The following is a 20,925-nucleotide window of genomic DNA, read 5'->3' as shown; positions in this document are numbered from 1 at the left end:
GGTGATCTTCATGTGTAAGCTGGGAGCTCACCGAGTATTTTTGTGCTGTGGACTTGGTGTCAGTGATCAGATCCAAGTCAAATAACTGTTTTGATGCAGGAAATTGAAAGAAACCGACTGTTCGCTCACTGTTTGGATTTGGTATCCAAACTTTGGAAGGTTCTGGGAATTTACATTGGAGAACTTCCAGCTTCCCACTCCCAACTGTGCTTTTCAGGACAGTGAGGAAGGATTATCAATGTAGCAGAAGAACTGTTGTCTTTTCAAATGACTGTGAAAAGCCTAAAAACACTCAGAGAGGAACTGTCCAGGTACATTTAAATTTGGAATGAAGTCAGAGCTGCAGGTTTGATTTCTGTTTCTTTATGTGTTTCAGGATCAAGGAGCTGTGTCAGCAGTTTCCTCATGGGATCACGGACCAGTTGATCCAGAACGACATGCCTCATCTGGAGCCCCAGCAGAGAGCCATGGCCATCAACAAACTGCTGTCATTGGTCAGTGTGTCTCTGCCTCCACTCTCCAGATTGGCCTGTCACCTTTAAATGACACGCGCTTTGGCCCGTTTCAGGGTCAGCTGGATCTGCTGAGGAACAGCTCAGGTCTCCTGTACAGAATGAAGGACTCTCAGAGTGCCAGGTATGTGTTAATTCACCCTCTACAGGCAGACAGCAGTTACTACATGCCTGTCTGTTGCTCCACCTTTTGACAGAATTTCTGGGTGGGTTTTTGCGTTCTCAGCAAGATGAAAGGCTCAGATAGTCAGGAGAAGCTCGTCTATCAGATCATCGAGGATGCTGGGAACAAAGGTATGAACTGCACCGCCGCTGGAGCACAGAACTGGTGTGTTCATGTCATCCATCACCAGAAAACATCAGCACTTGGACCAACAAACTCCAGGTCTTGAGTCCAGCTGTCTGAAGCTGCACAAAGAGCACGACAGCCACACGCGCCTGACATCAGCAGTTTGACAACATACATGCACTTTGCCTGCACGTACTGTCACCTGCAACAGCATCACTAACAGGACTGTCTTTATGGTGCCACGGAAAAGAAAAGAGTTGCTTAAAGAACAACTTTAATGTTTTTATTGTGTTTAATTAAGTTTTCTCTGGACAGGAATCTGGAGTAGAGATATCCGCTTTAAGAGCAACCTTCCTCTGACTGAGATCAACAAGATCCTGAAGAACCTGGAAAGCAAGAAACTCATCAAAGCCGTCAAGTCTGTAGCTGTGAGTCTGTTGTCATGACACTGAAGATCAAACTGTTTCTCCTCGAACCTTTACACATTCATTAAGTAAAATAATAATAATAATAATAATAAAAACCAGAATGTGACACAAGCTGCTGTTGCTTGTTTCAGTTTTTCTGTTGATGTCTCCAGGCATCTAAGAAGAAGGTCTACATGCTGTACAACCTGCAGCCTGACCGCTCTGTGACAGGCGGAGCCTGGTACAGCGACCAGGACTTTGAGTCAGAGTTTGTTGAGGTTCTCAATCAGCAGTGCTTCAAGTTCCTGCAGAGTAAGGTACAATGATAGCAGAAACTAATGCATGTTTGTTTGTTTTTCAATGTATGTTCTGTGGTTAAGAGACTGGTTGGATTTACTGTCAGATCTCAGAATAAACTATGAAAAAACTAAACTGTTTATGGGATACAGCTGTGGTGGACGTTTCTACAGTCAGAATGTGAATTAAATGTTCCCTCAAAACATATGACTTTCCACTATTATAAAAGTGCACATTTTAGTGTGAACTTTTATTGTGAAAAGTCCAAAGAACTAAGGATGGGGCCAATCCCATCCAGTATCGGTACCGGCTTACATTACCAAACAAATTCAAGTATCGGAAATTTCCGATACAACCTACAGGGTTTTTCGATACCAGAGAGGAGCCACATCTGTGAAAACTTCTCAAGTGCTGCTTGCTCTCTGCTCTACTTGTTGAGCGTGAGGAGGGGAGGGGGAGGTTTCTGAACTGAGGCTGAGCTGTTTGAGAGAGGAGAGGGTTCTAACCGCGGTGGGTGACAAATTTCCACCCAGCTCTCGAGTTCAAATTGGCTGTGCCACCGAGCATGGATTTTCTGAAAAATGAAATGAATTGTTGCTGAAAATGTGTGCTGAAAAGTCAGCCACTTCAGCGTCCTGTGAAGCTGTGAAACCTATGAGCTCATAGCGCAGCAGAACAGTTTCTGTCAGCTGTATGGGGGGGGAACCCTCTTCAAAATCCTTCAGTTTTAATCAGTTTAAAGTTCCTCATGTGCATGTAGGTGATGATACATTTTGAAATTTATGACTTATTTTACAGTTGAAAAGCTTTGTGTTTCCAAAAAAAAAAAAAATACCAGCAAAACGGGAGTTGTGTGTTGAAGACCCAGCCATGACCCATCTTCAATGCTCTTAGGAGGTTGTTTGCCAAAATCTCCCTATACATGAGCCCATCCATTCTCTCTTCAATACGGTGCAGTCGTCCTGTCCCATTTGCAGACAAGCACCCCCAAAAATGATGTTTCCACCCCCATGCTTCACAGTTGGGACGGTGTTCTTGGGGTTGTTCTTATCCTCTAAACATGGTAAGTGGAGTTGATTCCAAAAAGCTCTATTTTGGTCTCATCTGACCACATGACCTTTTCCCATGCCTCCTCTGGATCATCCAGATGGTTACTGGTGAACTTCAAACAGGCCTGGACATGTGCTGGCTTGAGCAGGGGGACCTTGCTGCCCTGCAGAATTTTAAACCATGACAGCATTGTGTGTTACCAGTGGCGCAGCTAACCAAAAAGTTAGCTTTGATAACTGCTAATCCGTTGTCTGAAAAGTTATCTTTTATAACGCTTAACCGAAAAACCACCAAAACAAATTTCGGAAGCTACAGCTAACCACTAACTGATAACTTTCAGTATTGTCTCCGGTACACTCTCAGCTACTGACAAGCCAATTTTGAGTTTAAACACCAGCAACGCTTCTGATAGAATCAAAGGTGATCACAAACCCAAACACAGCCAATGAGTCAGTGCTTCTCTTTGTGCGCCCTGCCCACTGCTATAGGGAAGCGTCATTTACCTTGACAGTGGTCTAGCCATGAGGCAGACATCTTGAAAAGGAAAGTAGGTTTGATTTATAAACCAAACTAATCCGGATAGTTTAACTACATTAATGTCAAGTCTGTCATTTCTACAAAGTGAAAATATAACACATCTTTTAATTTTACAATTATGCACTAATTCTGAAGTTTTGAACATACTAACACACACAGATGTCAACCTGCATTATGGGTAAACTGAGCCTCAATTTCAATTCAGTTTATTCACTTTATATAGCACCAAATAACAACCGAGTCACCTCAACGCACTTCATACAAAACAATTCAGAAAACAAAATAAAATGAATTAAAAGATTAAAAAGCATAGTAAAAGAGTTAAAAAGTAAAAAGCATAGTAACATAATATGCCAGTTTGTAATATGCCATCCAGTAAATGGGTCAAAATGCATAGAACACTGCCATCTACTGGATGGCGGTGTGAATGATGCCCAGTTATATCACATGGTTGTTGCTGCCTGGCTGAATCACAACTTAACAGGGTTTTCAGTTTTGCACATGCCTTTTTTTTTACATTTATTCTTTATTTTTATTCACAGATCACATTACACAGCCGATGTTGGTCATCAGGAGAAAGGAATAAAAGGAAAGGAGAAAAACGGCATAAAAAACCTTGCTGTTACTAACAATACTATTACTGTGTAATGTTTAATAAGGTGCTGAGAACAAAACTGCAACATATATTTTGTATATTTGTAAAAAGACAAGACCAAGAAAGAGAGAGAGAAAAAAAAACTATAATAATAAATACTACCCAATGAACAGTAAATCAAAAAGGGATGTATGGGCTAATAACAGGAAGTGGATTGTTTTGTAGGGACATATACAGTTGTTTCATTTTGCGATATGTACAGTGAGGAAAATAAGTGGCAGGGGTGGTGGCCAAGTGGTTAATGTGCTTGGTTTCAGTTCAGAAGGCTGCGTGTTCAAATCCCACCCCTACCACATTTCTCCATGTAATGTGGAGTTGCGTTAGGAAGGGCATCCGGCGTAAAACCTGTGCCAATTCAACATGCAGATCCACCTTGGATTTGCTGTGGCGACCCCGAGTGCAAACAAGGGAGCAGCCAAAGGGACTTACTACAGTGAGGAAAATAAGTATTTGAACACCCTGCGGTTTTGCAAGTTCTCCCACTTAGAAATCATAGAGGGGTCTGAAATTTTCATCTTAGGTGCATGTCCACTGTGAGAGACATAATCTAAAAAAAAAAAAATCCAGAAATCACAATGTATGATTTTTTTAATAATTTATTTGTATGTTACTGCTGCAAATAAGTATTTGATCACCTGCCAATCAGCAAGAATTCTGTCTCTCACAGACCTGTTAATTTTTCTTTAAGAAGCCCTCTTATTCTGCACTCTTTACCTGTATTAATTGCACCTGTTTTAACTTTTGGCAAACAGCCTCCTTCCCTCAGTAAGAGCATTGAAGATGGGTCATGGCTGGGTCTTCAGCATGACAATGACCCCAAACACACAGCCAGGGCAACTAAGGAGGGGCTCCGTAAGAAGCATTTCAAGGTCCTGGAGTGGCCTGGCCAGTCTCCAGACCTGAACTCAATAGAAAATCTTTGGAGGGAGCTGAAACTCCAAACCTGAAAGATCTAGAGAAGATCTGTATGGAGGAGTGGACCAAAATCCCTGCTGCAGTGTGTGAAAACCTGGTGAAAAACTACAGGAAATGTCTGAACTCTGTAATTGCAAACAAAGGCTACTTTACCAAATATTAACATTGATTTTCACAGGTGTTCAAATACTTATTTGCAGCAGTAACATACAAATAAATTATTAAAAAATCATACATTGTGATTTCCAGATTTTTTTTTTTTTTTTTTAGATTATGTCTCTCACAGTGAACATGTACCTAAGATGAAAATTTCAGACCCCTCCATGATTTCTAAGTGGGAGAACTTGCAAAATCGCAGGGTGTTCAAATACTTATTTTCCTCACTGTATATAGTACATACAAGACCGAACAATCCTTTTTAAACCAACGAAAATTAGCCAAAGATAAAGGGCAGAGAAGGAAGAGATGATTTAATTTATTAAGTCTGTAGGATGTGCCTGTACCTTTCGTACATAGGAGACCCATTTTGACCATGACCTTGTGAATTTATTCATTTGTAAACGGAGTGAGAAGGTAATCTTTTCCATTATATAAATTTCATTAACAATATCCATCCATACCTCTATTGTGGGGTGGTCGGATGTAGCCAGTGTCGGGTGATAGTTTTCTTGCTAGCAGAAATCAAAACACCAAATAAGTATTTGTTGAGTATTTGTCTCACAGTTGAGCCTGTGAGAAAGTTAACTTCTCCCATAATAAGTGTTTTGAAATGAAATGGTATTTTTATATGGAACATGTTTTCTAATATTTTGTGTATCTCAGACCAAAAACTTAAAATTACTGGACATTCCCAAAATATATGCCAGTGATTAGCACCCCAGCTCCCGCACAACCTCCAGCACAATGGGTCTCCTCCTGCAAAGTGAACTTTCTGCTTAGGGGTCACAAAGAATCTGATTAGACATTTCCAAATGCCTTTTTTAACAAATGAAAAATACATATTTTACAAATACACATTTATTTGTAAAAACCAACACACGTTAAGTTTTGTGTTAGTTAAATGAATCAACCAATCAGTGATCACAAACTCAGTTTACCCATAATGCAGTTTAGCATCTGTGTGTGTTAATATATTAAAAACTTCAGAATTAGTGCATTCTTTTAAAATTAAAATATATGTGTTATTTTCCCTTTGCACCAATGACAGTTGACATTAATGTCATTAAACTATCCGGCTTAATTTGGTTATAAATCAAAACCATAAGTCAAACCTACTTTCCTTTTGAGGCATTCGGTCTCACTGCTGGACCGCTATATGCTGTAAAGGGTAATGACTTTTTTGTTTTGTTTTTTGTTTATTTTTTTCTTTTTATTTTTCTGTAGCAGCCTGGTGGTCAGGCCCCTTCTACTGTGGTAGAGTTGAGCTCAGTTCCTCTTAGCTGCATCACTGCTGCAAAATACATAGCAGACAGGAGCCAACAGGGTTTATAAATGTTTTCCACCCTTACTATGTGTAAAAAAAAAAAAAAAAAAAGTTAGCAGTCTAAAAATGATATGAACTAAATTTATCAGAAGCTAATTGGTCCGCTGATTCAATTCAGTTTCAATTTATTCAGCTTATAAAGCACCAAATCACAACAAAAGTCTCAAGGCGCCTCACACAAAACAGTTCAACATAAAAATTAAAATAAATAAGTAAAAATTAAAAAATTCAAGTACATAATTAAAAACAAGTAAAATAATAAAACAGATACAAAAATAAAAACTATTCATAAGAAAGAGAATACAAATGGGTTTTAAGTCTTGACTTTAAAAATGTCCACGGACTCCGACTCCCTCACGGTCGCAGGAAGACTGTTCCACAGAGCGGGTGCATGATTTAAAAAAAAAATGGTATTTGAAGTTAGCTGAAAAACTAATCTGCTAACAAAAAAGTTAGCTTAGATAATTAGCGGTTAGCAGAGTAGCGGAACTGTGCCCACCACTGTGTTACTAATGTAATCTTTGTGACTATGGACCCAGCTCTCTTCAGGTCAATGACCAGGTCCTGTGTAGTTCTGGGCTTTCTCAGAATCATCCTTACCCCACCAGGTGAGATCTTGCATGGAGCCAGCTGCAGCCTGCCACTCGTCTGGAGTCACTGGAAGAACAAATACTTAATCCTTATAGGCAGCTACAAGACCTCAGGAAGCATTAAATGTATAGACACCTCGCTGCACCTGAAGGCATAGGCCAGGGAGGCATGGCTGTTTCCATTTGCAAGGTCAGGGACACCTTCAGGCCAGCTTGCATAGACTATCTCCAGCAGGTGTCCTTTTGTTGAATGGAGAGGTGTATCCTTTCCAAGATTTCATCATAGAGCTCCGGGGGCATCCTCGGGTGGTTCTTGAGGCCTCAACATTAGTGAGACGGAGCTCCCTGGAGATAAAAGTGGAGTGACCAAAGTGCCATCTCCTCCTCTGTTTGAGCCATTCTTGCACCGAGATTCTTCTGGGCCTCCTGTGCGTGACAGCACTAACTTCCTCCAGGCCGGCTGTCTCCACCACATCCTCCTTTCTGAGCAACTCTATGGCTCAGAGCCCAACTAAGCATGCAGTCACAAAGTTCTTCTGCTCTGGATTCATCTGGATGTTGTGGAGCAATCTGGAGCAATGTGAACTGTATAGCAGCTGATGGTTGGATGGCTATGGGGGCGTGTGGAGCCGATGATTCACAATGGCTCGCAACAGCACAGGACAATATGCGTAACTATTCGTCATAATTCACCAGTGATTTGTGGTATTAATTGTAACACGTGGAAACAGGATGCGACAGCTCCTGACGCCTCTGCCACCAATCATCAAATTCAATTCACATTTGTGATCGGCGGCCACAAGTTTATATTTGTGGCATTCCTAACTTATGTGTAAATGTAGCATTACTCACTCCACTGGCTTCCAGTTCGTTTTAGAATTGATTTTTAAGATGTGTTTTTAAGGCTGTTAATGTCCTTGCACCCTCTTACCTGTCTGAAATTTTAACTCTCTGCATTTACAGTGTGGTATTACGGGCGTCTGGTCAGCTTTGCTTCGATGTTCCGAGGTCAGAATGTAAACTCTGGGGTGATGGTGTTTTTGCGGTCACCTCTTGATTTACATGCTGTTTCTGACTGAGCACTTTTTAAATCTAAGCTAAAGACGTATTTATTTAAACTGGCTTTTAACGCCTCATGGAAGGTGACATGTTCTGTTTTTATATGCTGTTTTAATTTTATTGTATGTGTGTTTTATTTTTGTGAATGTTTGATTTTACTGTGAAGCACTTTGGAGAACGTCTGGCTGCTGTAAAGTGTTTTATAAATAAATAATTAATTGAAAGAGTGGTGATAGGAGCAGACTTCAATGTGCATGTTGGCAAAGAGAACAGAGGTGATGAAGCAGTTGGTAGATACGGTATCAAGGACAGAAGGTGGTTGATTTTGCAAAAAGGATGGAAATGGCTGTGTTGAACACCTACTTTAAGAAAAGGGAGGAGCACAGGGCAACATAAGAGTGGAGGAAGGTGCACACAGGTGGACTACATTCTTTATAGGAGATACAAGCTAAAAGAAATCGGACTGTAATGTGGTGGCAGGAGAGAGTGTAGCTAGACAGCACAGGATGGTGGTTTGTAGGATGACTTTAGAGGTGAAGAAGAGTGAGAGCTCAACAAAGGATCAGATGGTGGAAGCTGAAGGAGGAAGACTGTTGTGGTAAATTCAGTGAGCAGGTGAGAAAAGCACTGGATGGAGGGGAAGTGATTTTGGACAACTGGAAAAGTATTGCAGATGTGGTGAGGGAGACAGCTAGGACAGTACTGGGTGTGACATCTGGACAGTGGAAGGAAGACAAGGAGACTTGGTGGTAGAATGAAGAGGTCCAGGAAAGCAGAAGGAGAAAGAGGTTGGTGAAAAAGAATTGGGATAGTCAGAGAGATGAAGATAGTAGACAGCACTTTATTAAATGGGTTAATATTCTTTATACTTCACCTTCTGCTACTGTTATCACCAGTGGACTAACATCACCCTGTTTTACATTACACAGGAGGACTAGGCAGGGATGCCCACTCTCCCCATCTCTCTTTACGATGTTTATTGAAATATTAGCAGCGGCCATCAGTCAGAATAGTCAAATTAAAGGAATCCAAACACCAAATACACATCATGAGATCAGTCTCTATGCAGATGATACTCTTCTTTTTTTGCGTGATTTACCATCATTACAAGAAACTATGAAAGTAATAGAATAATTTTCCCAAATCTCAGAATATTCGATCAACTGGAATAAATCATCAGTTTTACCACTACATGCTGACAGTTGGGATGTGATTGCCACCTCACTACCTATCCTTATCCGTACTGATCATATTACATATCTTGGTATAAAAATATCCTCCAGGCTGTCAGATTTATTTGGATTAAATTTTACTCCATTACTCAAAACAATAAATGATGATCTCCAGCAGTGGCTAAATCTGCCCCTCTCCCTTATGGGCAGAATTGCGATTATAAAAATGACAGTACTCTCTTTTTCAAATGGTTCCATCCCAACCAACCTCTACCTGGTTTAGTTCATTAGACTCCATAATCACTAAATTTTATTGGCAAAACAAAGTACCAAGAATCAAATTGTCCACTTTGCAACAACCTAAAGTATTAGGAGGTCTGGAAGCTCCACATTTCATTTATTATTCATTGGCCAACCAGTTACAATATATATACAAATGGAGTCACCCCAGCACTTCAGATATAACATGGATAGATATTGAACAAGCAATCTGTAATAATAATTCAGTTTCTGATTTACCATTTCTTAGTACATCAATCAAACATCATCCTTGTTTTCAGTCATTAACAATAGCAGCATCTCTGACAGCCTGGTGGAAATTTCGCAAAAGTACTAATATCATTTTCTCGCCTTCAAAATGAACCCCGATTTGGAATAATCCTGATTTTATAATAAACAAACAAACAAAAAAAACTCTTAATGTTAACACATGGATTGAAAAGGGCATCACACATCTTCAACACCTTGGTTACAATAACACCATGATGTCATTTCCTCAAATGGTTCAGAAGTATGGCATCAGGGAGTCAGACTTTTTAACATACTCCAAACGCAATGTGATTTTGAGGGAAAAAAAATTAACATTAAAGCATTCAATTTAGATCTACCCCCTCCAGTTACACAATTGATTGGCATCTCTTCTCCTGTAAAACCTTTATCTAAAATTTATAGAATAATTTCCTCATCATATACAGGATTATCCATTCCCTCGGTAAAATGGCAAGAAGACCTGCACATCACCCCTGATGCCAACCTCTGAACTCAAATCTGCAAAAATATCTACTTGATATCCAATAACACAAATCTACAACTCAGTTTAAAGTAATTCATAGATTTCACTACACTGGGGGAAAAAATGTGCATTATGGGGCTTATACCTTCTCCTGTCTGCTCTCAATGCACTCCAAACAAACCAGACAGTTACATTCACGCCACTTGGGATTGCACACCGGTAGCACAATTTTGGAAGGAAGTCATACAATCACTATCCCGTTTTCTGGACTGTCACTTTCCACTATCCCCAGTTGTTTGTTTACTAGGTGATATATCAAACATGAATCTACGCAATGATGAATATAATAAACTACTTCTTGTAGCCCTAGCTGTCACCAAAAAAACATTCTTATGAACTGGAAAACAAAGGGAAACATAAACATTGCATATCTTGTATCTCTGGATACTAAGGAATTAGACACACACCTCATCTGGTTTGGACGAGCCAGTTACCTTCAAAAGTGATTTAGTAACTTTTGCTTGACCACCAACCATAACTCATACTCTAGTTTCAGCTATATATACACAGTTGCATAAATACTCACACATACCTAATTGGTACGCGCACGGACACACACACACATTCGAAATACGCATATCAGTACAGATATATAAACATAGACATGCATACATATTTGTACATGCAAAACACATATGCACACTCACACATGTCTGTTCTGTTTGTTTTCTTTAATCTCTGTTGTCCATCTGTCACTTTTGTCCTTAGTGTATGTTTGTTTTTGTTTGGGTGTTTGTCTGCCTGTTTGTTTGTTTACTCTGTCATCCCCCCCCCCCCCCCCATCAAGGGGATGTATTGATTGTTTTTATTGATTAAATAATAAAGTTGTCCTCCGAAGAGGGGGTGGTGGCAGGCAAAAAAAAAAAAAAAAGTAGACAGCAGTACAAGGAGATGTGGCATAGGCTAAAGAAATGATAATTTGCAAGTGGTACAAGAGGTTAAATAGTAAGGAAGGAGAAAAGGACTTGTACCGATTGGCCAGACAAAGAGACAGAGCTGGAAAGGATGTGCAGCAGGTTTGGATGGTAAAAGATGCAGATGGTAATGTGCTGACAAGCGAGGAGAGTGTGTTGAGAATGTGGAGGGAATAGGGACGTGATGAACAATGGTAACGTGTAGAACGAGAGTAACTACAGAGGAATGAAGTTAATCTAGTTACTGTATACGGTTTCTTGCCAAGAAAGAGCACTACGATGCAATGTTTGCTCTCAGAATGCTGATGGAGAAGGATAGAGAAGACCAGGAGGAGTTACATTGTGTGTTTCTTTCTTTTTTTTAAATATTTATTTCATTCATTTAAAAGAAAAACAGAAAAGCAAAAAACAAAAGCACCACAATACCAGAATGAAAAGGAGCAGAAAGAAGAACAAGTCTTATGATTTCTGCCCCTTTTAACAATACAATCTTTCAATATACAGCATCATAGTCAACATTATTTAACAGATTGCATTTCTTTAACTTGTCACATACCACTGACCCATTTCATAATTATGACCAGAAATTAATAGATTACATCACTGACAGGTTACATTTAAACTTAAGACACTCCAAACATTATTAACAGTTTACTTTTTTTTTTTTTGACTTTCTTGCAGCCCACTGACTTACTTCATAGTTTCATACTTACTTAATACATCTAATTTAATATGTTTTTTAAATAATTTAAGCGACCTTAATTCTTTAATTTCTTTATTAAGATTGTTCCATAATTTGACACCATTTACTGCAATACTCCTTTCCTTTACTTTGGTTCTAAATCTTGGTTTTTTAAAGACTTCTATTCCTTTCAATTTATAACTACTTACTCTTTTTTCAAACATATTTTGAATGTTTGTTGGTAAAGTATTTTTATTAACTTGGTACATCGTTTGTAATATTTTCAAATCAACTAAATCATGAAATTTAAGTACCCTATACTTAATAAACAATGGATTAGATGGATCTCTAAAACCACTGTTACAAATCACTTTTAAAGCTCTTTTCTGCAAAATAAATAAAGGTTGTATATAGGTTGTATATGTTGATCCCCAGATTTCTACACAGTAAGTTAAATATGGGACAATCAATGAATTGTACAATGTTAATAAACCATAACTATTTAATGAATATTTTACTTTATGCAAAACAGCAATGGCTTTCGCTATTTTTCCTTTTATGTAATTTATGTGTGACTTCCATGTAAGATCTTCATCAATCATGACTCCTAAAAATTTCATTTCTTTTACCCTTTGTATATCCATTCCATCTATTTGTAATGACACATTATTTTCTTTCGCTCTATCATTAAACAATATGAAATTTGTCTTATTAATATTTAGTGACAATCTGTTTATATCAAACCAATGTTTAACTTTTTCCAACTCTGTATTTATCACTTGTGCTACTTCCTGTATATCTGATCCAGAGTAAAACAGCGTTGTATCATCAGCAAATAAAATGCTGCCAAGCACATTGGATACATTCACAAAATCATTGATATACAAAATAAACAGTTTGGGTCCAAGTACCGATCCTTGTGGTACTCCATAAATAATGTTACACAATTCTGATTTGGTATTATTTATCTGAACAAACTGTTTTCTATTTTCTAAGTAGCTTTTTACCCACTGATGTGCAACACCTCTTATTCCATATTGTTGTAACTTGTGGAGCAATCTTGAGTGGTCTATAACATCAAAAGCCTTTTTCAGGTCAATAAAAATACTTACAAAATAATCCTTATTATCTATTGTTGTTGATATTTTCTCTATTAGTTCCATAATTGCCATAGCTGTCGAATGTTTTGTTCTGAATCCATACTGAGCATTATTTAAAATATGATGTTTCTCAATAAATTTATCCAATCTTGTTACAAAAACTTTTTCCATAATTTTAGAAAACTGTGGAAGCAATGATACTGGCCTGTAATTAGAAAAATTATGTTTGTCTCCATTTTTATATAATGGGACTACCTTAGCAATTTTCATTTCATCTGGAAAAACCCCAGTTGACAGAGACAGATTACAAATATAAGTAAATGGTTCAATAACAATTTCTATTATACTTTTTACAGTCATCATGTCTAAATCTTCATGGTCAGTTGATCTTTTGCTTACACAGTTTTTTACAATATTTCTTATTTCATCTTTTTCCACATTGTCCAGGAAAATACTATTGACCGTATTTACCAATGTACATAATTTATCTTCTATTATTGGTTTATTTCCCACCAGACTTGACCCTGCATTTGAAAAATAATCATTAAACCCATTTGCAACTTCTTTTATATCATATATCTCTTTATTTCCTTAACAAAGTAATTTGGAATAGTTTCTTTCGTTCCATCACTATCAATCACACTTTTTATAATTCCCCATGTTACCCTCATATTATCTTTACTCTTATTTAGTTTTTCACTGTAATAATCTTTTTTTGTTTCCTAATTATTGTTAATAGTTTATTTTTATATTTTTGTATTTATGTTCTGATTCCTTTGTTTGCAATTTTAAAAAGCACCTGTATAAATAGTTTTTCTTTGCACAAGCATTTTTTATTCCCTTTGTCAGCCATGGTTTATTTACTCTTTTCTTACTAATTTCAATTAATTTACAATTTTTATTGTATGATTTCATCAATATTTTCATAAATGAGTTATATGCTACATTAACATCACTGACATAAACTTCTTCCCAGTTTTGATTTTTAAGGTCATATTTTAATGCCTCTAAGGCTTTTACTGACTTATCTCTTTTAAAGTTTATATCAGTTTTTTTGTTGTACCTATTTTTATATTTAAATATTGAAAAAATTGGTAAATGGTCGCTAATATCTGTCATGAAGATCCCATTCTTAATAATTTCATCTGTTCTGTTTGTAAATATATTATCAATTACCGTTGCACTTTGCGATGTAATTCTGGTTGGTTTTGTTATCAAGGGGAATAACCCCAAACTATACATTGTATTCACAAAATCACTTGATCTTTGGCAGCTGGAGCTTTCTATGTTAATATTAAAGTCCCCACACATAAAAAGCGTTTTGTTTTTAATTTGATGGAATAATTCAATTATTTTATCTGTAAATTTCACAACACAAGAATCTGGTGCTCTGTATACACAACTAATTAAAATATTCTTAGATGTTTCATGTACAAGTTCCACTGTTACAATTTCTATGACATCATTCATAATTGTCATTTCTTCAACAATTGTACACATCAGATCTGTTTTTGTATACAGAGCAATACCACCTGCCTTTTTTATATCTTCTGTTTACAAAATACAGCTCATATCCCTCCATTTGAACTTCATCCATGAGATCATCTTTAAGCCAAGATTCAGTGATTGCAACAATACTAAATCTATTTTTAAACTGATTTAAATAATCTTTTATTTGTGACATTTTACAATACAAGCTTCGACTGTTTATATGTATGAGTGACAGGGTATCTTCTGCAATTTTTTCACTATTCAGCTGTTCTACTGTATAATACTCACAACCAATCGTTTTTAAGTCAAATATACTTTCATCAATATTAGTGTCTATGTCATATATTTTATCCTCTGTTTCCATGTTTGATCTGATTTTTTGTTGGTCCAATTACCAACAGATGTTATATTTGATTGTCTATTCAGGTCTGTATTTTGTAAGGTCCTCCATGTTTTTGATTTGTATACCGTTTGTTCCTTCTTTCACTCTAATCCACACCCTACAATTCCAGACCCATGTAGCAACAATATGTTTCTGTTTTCTTAGTAGTCTTGCTTCCCTAGCAATATCTGCATTTTTTTTGTTAGATGCTCATTTATATAGACACTCGTTCCTTTCAAATTCTTTGCCTGTCTTAATAACTCATATTTATATTTTCTGCTTGTAAATCGTATAACAATGTTAGATAGTTTATTTTTTCTATCTTTAGTTGGAATAGTATAACAGTCTGATATTGTGTCTTGATGGATGACAACACCTTTTTGATATAAAAAGTTTGTAACTTGTTGTTCCAACAAGTTGGATTCATTAATGCTTCGATCTTAAATATGATCAATCTATCTTTGTTAGTTGGCTATGTACCACAGGCTTTTAAGGTGGCAGTAATTAAACCATTACTTAAAAAGCCATCACTTGACCCAGCTATCTTAGCTAATTATAGGCCAATCTCCAACCTTCCTTTTCTCTCAAAAATTCTTGAAAGGGTAGTTGTAAAACAGCTAACTGATCATCTGCAGAGGAATGGTCTATTTGAAGAGTTTCAGTCAGGTTTTAGAATTCATCATAGTACAGAAACAGCATTAGTGAAGGTTACAAATGATCTTCTTATGGCCTCGGACAGTGGACTCATCTCTGTGCTTGTTCTGTTAGACCTCAGTGCTGCTTTTGATACTGTTGACCATAAAATTTTATTACAGAGATTAGAGCATGCCATAGGTATTAAAGGCACTGCGCTGCGGTGGTTTGAATCATATTTATCTAATAGATTACAATTTGTTCATGTAAATGGGGAATCTTCTTCACAGACTAAGGTTAATTATGGAGTTCCACAAGGTTCTGTGCTAGGACCAATTTGATTCACTTTATACATGCTTCCCTTAGGCAGTATTATTAGACAGCATTGCTTAAATTGTCATTGTTACGCAGATGATACCCAGCTTTATCTATCCATGAAGCCAGAGGACACACACCAATTAGCTAAACTGCAGGATTGTCTTACAGTCATAAAGACATGGATGACCTCTAATTTCCTGCTTTTAAACTCAGATAAAACTGAAGTTATTGTACTTGGCCCCACAAATCTTAGAAACATGGTGTCTAACCAGATCCTTACTCTGGATGGCATTACCCTGACCTCTAGTAATACTGTGAGAAATCTTGGAGTCATTTTTGATCAGGATATGTCATTCAATGCACATATTAAGCAAATATGTAGGACTGCTTTTTTGCATTTGCACAATATCTCTAAAATTAGAAAGGTCTTGTCTCAGAGTGATGCTGAAAAACTAATTCATGCATTTATTTCCTCTAGGCTGGACTATTGTAATTCATTATTATCAGGTTGTCCTAAAAGTTCCCTGAAAGCCTTCAGTTAATTCAAAATGCTGCAGCTAGAGTACTGACGGGGACTAGAAGGAGAGAGCATATCTCACCCATATTGGCCTCTCTTCATTGGCTTCCTGTTAATTCTAGAATAGAATTTAAAATTCTTCTTCTTACTTATAAGGTTTTGAATAATCAGGTCCCATCTTATCTTAGGGACCTCATAGTACCATATCACCCCAATAGAGCGCTTCGCTCTCAGACTGCAGGCTTACTTGTAGTTCCTAGGGTTTGTAAGAGTAGAATGGGAGGCAGAGCCTTCAGCTTTCAGGCTCCTCTCCTGTGGAACCAGCTCCCAATTCAGATCAGGGAGACAGACACCCTCTCTACTTTTAAGATTAGGCTTAAAACTTTCCTTTTTGCTAAAGCTTATAGTTAGGGCTGGATCAGGTGACCCTGAACCATCCCTTAGTTATGGTGCTATAGACTTAGACTGCTGGGGGGTTCCCATGATGCACTGTTTCTTTCTCTTTTTGCTCTGTATGCACCACTCTGCATTTAATCATTAGTGATTGATCTCTGCTCCCCTCCACAGCATGTCTTTTTCCTGGTTCTCTCCCTCAGCCCCAACCAGTCCCAGCTGAAGACTGCCCCTCCCTGAGCCTGGTTCTGCTGGAGGTTTCTTCCTGTTAAAAGGGAGTTTTTCCTTCCCACTGTCGCCAAGTGCTTGCTCACAGGGGGTCGTTTTGATCGTTGGGGTTTTTACGTAATTATTGTATGGCTTTTGCCTTACAATATAAAGCGCCTTGGGGCAACTGTTTGTTGTGATTTGGCGCTATATAAATAAAATTGATTTGATGTCATACGTCATAGAGTCCAATGGACGTCAACCTTGTTTGACCTTTACTTTGGAGACCAAACATTCAGCACAGTCAAAACTATTCCATTTATTAATCCTTTTATTTCAATCAATAATTTGCATCACTTTTTACCAAAATTGGAGCAACTTTAACTTTTGACCCCTGTACAAACTGAAACTGACCTTTGTCACCATTTTTGCTGTTTTTACCCCAAAACTCCAGAACAGTTGTTTTGCTCCGCCGCCCCACTATTAGGATTCTTTCAGGTTCCATGAATTCAGTAGATTTAATTTTGTGGAATGACTCCTCGGTGTGGCCTCAAACTGTTCTGAGGTCAGGTACGTTCTACAGGTTTAGTCTTGAGGATTCAGGACGTTGGTGACATGACCCTCAGAGTGTCTGTGTTTCCAGGCAGATGCGGCGAGGGACAGTAAACAGAGTCCCATGGTCCAAAGGAACAGCTCCTTCGCCACCTCACATGAAGTCTGGAAATACATTTGTGAGCTGGGAATTAGCAAGGTTATGTCATAGCTCCACCCACGTCTTCACATCACACATCTTCAGAGCGCTTGGCTAAACACTGGCGTTTATTCAGTGATTGACTGACAGGTGTGACCCTGCAGGTGGATCTGTCCATGGATGACATTGAGACCATCCTTAACACACTCATCTACGATGGGAAGGTGGAGATGACCATCATTGCTGCCAAGGAGGGCACTGTGGGCAGTGTGGGTGGGCAGATGAAGTTGTACCGCGGTGTCAATGCCATCATCCAGCCCACAGGTCTAGTGAAGACGCCGTGTGGACTCTGCCCGGTAACGTGCACCTGTGTGTGCAGTTTAACTCGGAAAGGTGACGATGTGCCACCGTCTAACGTATCTGTTTGATGCCTTCAGGTGTTTGAAGATTGTCATGACGGTGGTGAAATCTCTCCGTCCAACTGCGTCTACATGAACGAGTGGTTGGACTTCTGACGGTGACCTAACTCCGAAGAACTGTTTAAAGTTGTTTTTGTTTTGCTTCTTCATCACAAAGTTTAGTAAAGTTGAAATTGTGAAAGAACTCTGTTTGAGTGATGCGATGTTTTGGGCTCCAGACAGACACGCCCCCTGCTAGTGAAGAGGTGTGGCTCAGCTAAGTGGATAAAAATGGAGTCGACGTCACGTGTACAACTCATCCAAGATCACCATGAAACCTAAAAGAAGGATCCAGACATGATGCGTCATCTGCTTACTGTGGATGTGCAGGAGACCCCGAACCTCCAGACCCACAGAATCTGGATTTGAGGATTAGTTACCATCATGGCTCTAAAATCTATTGTTCCTGGATGAGTCCTGGTTACTATTTAAAGAGTGAAACATTTTCAGCTAATTGCTGTAAAAGTTTGACCGTGAGTACCACAACAACGGGGGTGTGGCTTTGTGCTGTCATTTATTTCATTTATATAGCACCAAATCACAACAAAATTGCCTCAAGGTGCTTCACATAAGTAAGTTCTAACCTTAGCAACCCCCAGAGCAAGAACACAGGAGACAGTGGTAAGAAAAAAAACTCCCTCTGAGGAAGAAACCTCAAGCACACCAGGCTCAAAGGGGTGACCCTCTGCTTGGGCCATGATACAGACACAATTGACAATACAAATATAGAGGAAATTTTGGGAGTCAGGCTGGTGCACAGGACAAGAGGCTTGCCGAAGAAGACACCCACTCCCATTTCTGGATGGAGTCACACCTCAAACAGAGAAAAACAGAATCAGGCATCAGAAAGACAAGAAATACAGTATAATTTGTCAGCATTAAACAACAAGAAAAACAGAAGAAATACTAGGGCGATTCTATGGTAACGGAATTACAATCGGCGCACATTTTTAATGGGGAGCTAAAATATGGCCAGATTTTCCCATCGTTGTAATTCCGTTACCATAGAATCACCCACTAAGGTGATCGCTGGCCGCTAGCCCTAAACTTCACTAAAAGACCCAGAATTTAGATAAAGTTGAGGCCGCGGCACGCTCCGTTTACTAATGACATGAATGTAAAAGAGTAAAAAGCGTAAAACAAAACTATACCAGTATGCTAGCCCTACAAAAGGGAAAATAAGTGTGTTTTAAGTCTGGACTTGAAAGTCTCCACAGAATCTGACTGTTTTATTGATGCAGGGAGATCATTCCACAGAACAGGGGCACGATAAGAGAAAGCTCTGTGACCCACAGACTTCTTATTCACCCTAGGAACACAAAGTAGTCCTGCACGCTGAGAACGTAAAGCCCGGGCCGGTACGTAAGGTTTAATTAAGTCAGTTAGGTAGGGAGGTGCCAGTCTGTGAACAATTTTACAGACTAGTAGCAGAACCTTAAAAACTGATCTCACTGGGACAGGAAGCCAGTGAAGAGACGCCAAAATGGGTGTAATGTGGTCAAACTTTCTGCTTTGTGTCTGGCAGCAGATATCCCAGAATCTTTTGCACACCAGGGAGTTGCTGCGGTCTAACAGCGCAGAGAATCCACATAACAATTGTAAATGAACATTATACAACCAAAATGTACATTTTCATGCTTTTCATCATGTTAATAAGAGACTGCTGCATAAGACCCTGAAAACGTGCTAAAACAAATATTCCAAATAATCCGTGTCTGCTACATTTAATCTGTGTGAACTTTAATAAACACAAACTGAATTTCAGACATCTTATATATATTACTCTGGAACAAAGAGGACAAGTGTTGTAAAGGACAAAAAACAGGATGTTAAAGTGCAAACTTCACTTTCCCCCCCGAACAATGTGAACAGGAAGTGATCGCGGCTCACAGCAGCTCCCACTGAAAATAACGGAGAGACAACCTGAGCTTCTCACATGTTTACATAAAAAAACACAATAGCAATGTCTGTAAACCCAGAGAATATATTCATGAGAGTTTTAGGCACAATATAAAAATAGTTTTATGTTGCAATGTTAATGCTGTTGTCTGTGTGCAGCGGTTAAAGTGCAGCGTGATCAGAGCATCTCAATGCAGTTCTCAATGACATCTTGCAGCACGGCGAACTCTTCGAAGTTTTGTTAGGTTTTGCGGGATTTGAAACCTCAATTGGGCGAATGTGTGGATGGCAGTGTGAATACCATGCGCCATACATTTACTTAAAGTGCTGAACACACTTAATAAACAGAATTTGCAGTTTTTAAATTGGCTTTTTTACAAATAAAAATTGACACATTTACAAATACAGATTTATTTGTAAAACCCACCACGTTTCAGTAAGTTGTGTGTGTTATACTGACCAACCAACCACTCATATCTGTCAGGAAACTAATTTACCCATAATCAAGGTTGGGTAGGATTAATTTGAAAGAATACATGTGGATTACATGTATGTATGTATATACATTTGGGTTACTTGTAATCTGATTACTTTTGGATTACATTTCAAAGTAATCCTACCCAACCTTGCCCATAATGCACTGCGGCATGGGTGTCTAAACCCTAAAACCTTTCAAATTAGTGCATTGCTTTAAAACTGAAACATATAGCTGATATTTTCACTTTGTAAAATGACAGACGTGACATTAATTTAAATAACTTGTCCGGAATTACAGTAGTTTGTTTAAAATTTTCACCATAAGTCAAAACTATGCCTGTGCATGACTTGGATGATATGCCGGCAAGTCTGTGTGGTGTGAAGAGAAATTATCTTATTTTTCTCCCCTTTCTTTCTCTTGGGTAATCAGCTCTTCTCTCCCTGCAGAGGACAGAGCTGTGCCTCTCATAGCTGTCTGTCTGCTACAAAGCATGTAACAGACAGGCCCTGAATTCTTTTGATTTCAGACTTCACAAATGTTTTTAACTGTTAACCCTAATTTACTATGCCCACAAAAATATGTTAGCAATATAAAAATTATTGGACCTAAATTTATCGGAAGGTAATCTGTCCACTGATGGTTTTCAAAGTTATCTGAAAAGCTAATCGGTTAATGAAAACATTAGCTGTGATAATTAGTGGATTAGTGGTACTGTGCCCACCAC

The 20,925-nt window shown here is 38.3% G+C and overlaps 1 protein-coding gene across 1 annotated transcript in view; it reads left to right on the top strand.

Moving 5' to 3' along the window:
* Positions 1-17,953, top strand: part of polr3f (polymerase (RNA) III (DNA directed) polypeptide F) — a 34,683-nt gene extending 16,730 nt beyond the window's left edge. The window contains exons 2-9 of the mRNA XM_034188873.1: positions 377-494; positions 569-636; positions 739-806; positions 1,117-1,229; positions 1,382-1,525; positions 17,319-17,426; positions 17,531-17,722; positions 17,804-17,953. Coding sequence (XP_034044764.1) covers positions 377-494; positions 569-636; positions 739-806; positions 1,117-1,229; positions 1,382-1,525; positions 17,319-17,426; positions 17,531-17,722; positions 17,804-17,881 — 889 coding nt within the window. The 3' untranslated portion in view covers positions 17,882-17,953. The remainder of the gene's footprint in view (positions 1-376; positions 495-568; positions 637-738; positions 807-1,116; positions 1,230-1,381; positions 1,526-17,318; positions 17,427-17,530; positions 17,723-17,803) is intronic.
* Positions 17,954-20,925: the final 2,972 nt, after the last annotated feature.

This window comes from Thalassophryne amazonica, chromosome 15, assembly GCF_902500255.1.
Source record: "Thalassophryne amazonica chromosome 15, fThaAma1.1, whole genome shotgun sequence".
Classification (NCBI taxonomy): domain Eukaryota; kingdom Metazoa; phylum Chordata; class Actinopteri; order Batrachoidiformes; family Batrachoididae; genus Thalassophryne; species Thalassophryne amazonica.
The sequence above is the reverse complement of the archived record's forward strand: the minus strand, read 5'-3'. Positions and strand labels throughout refer to the sequence as shown.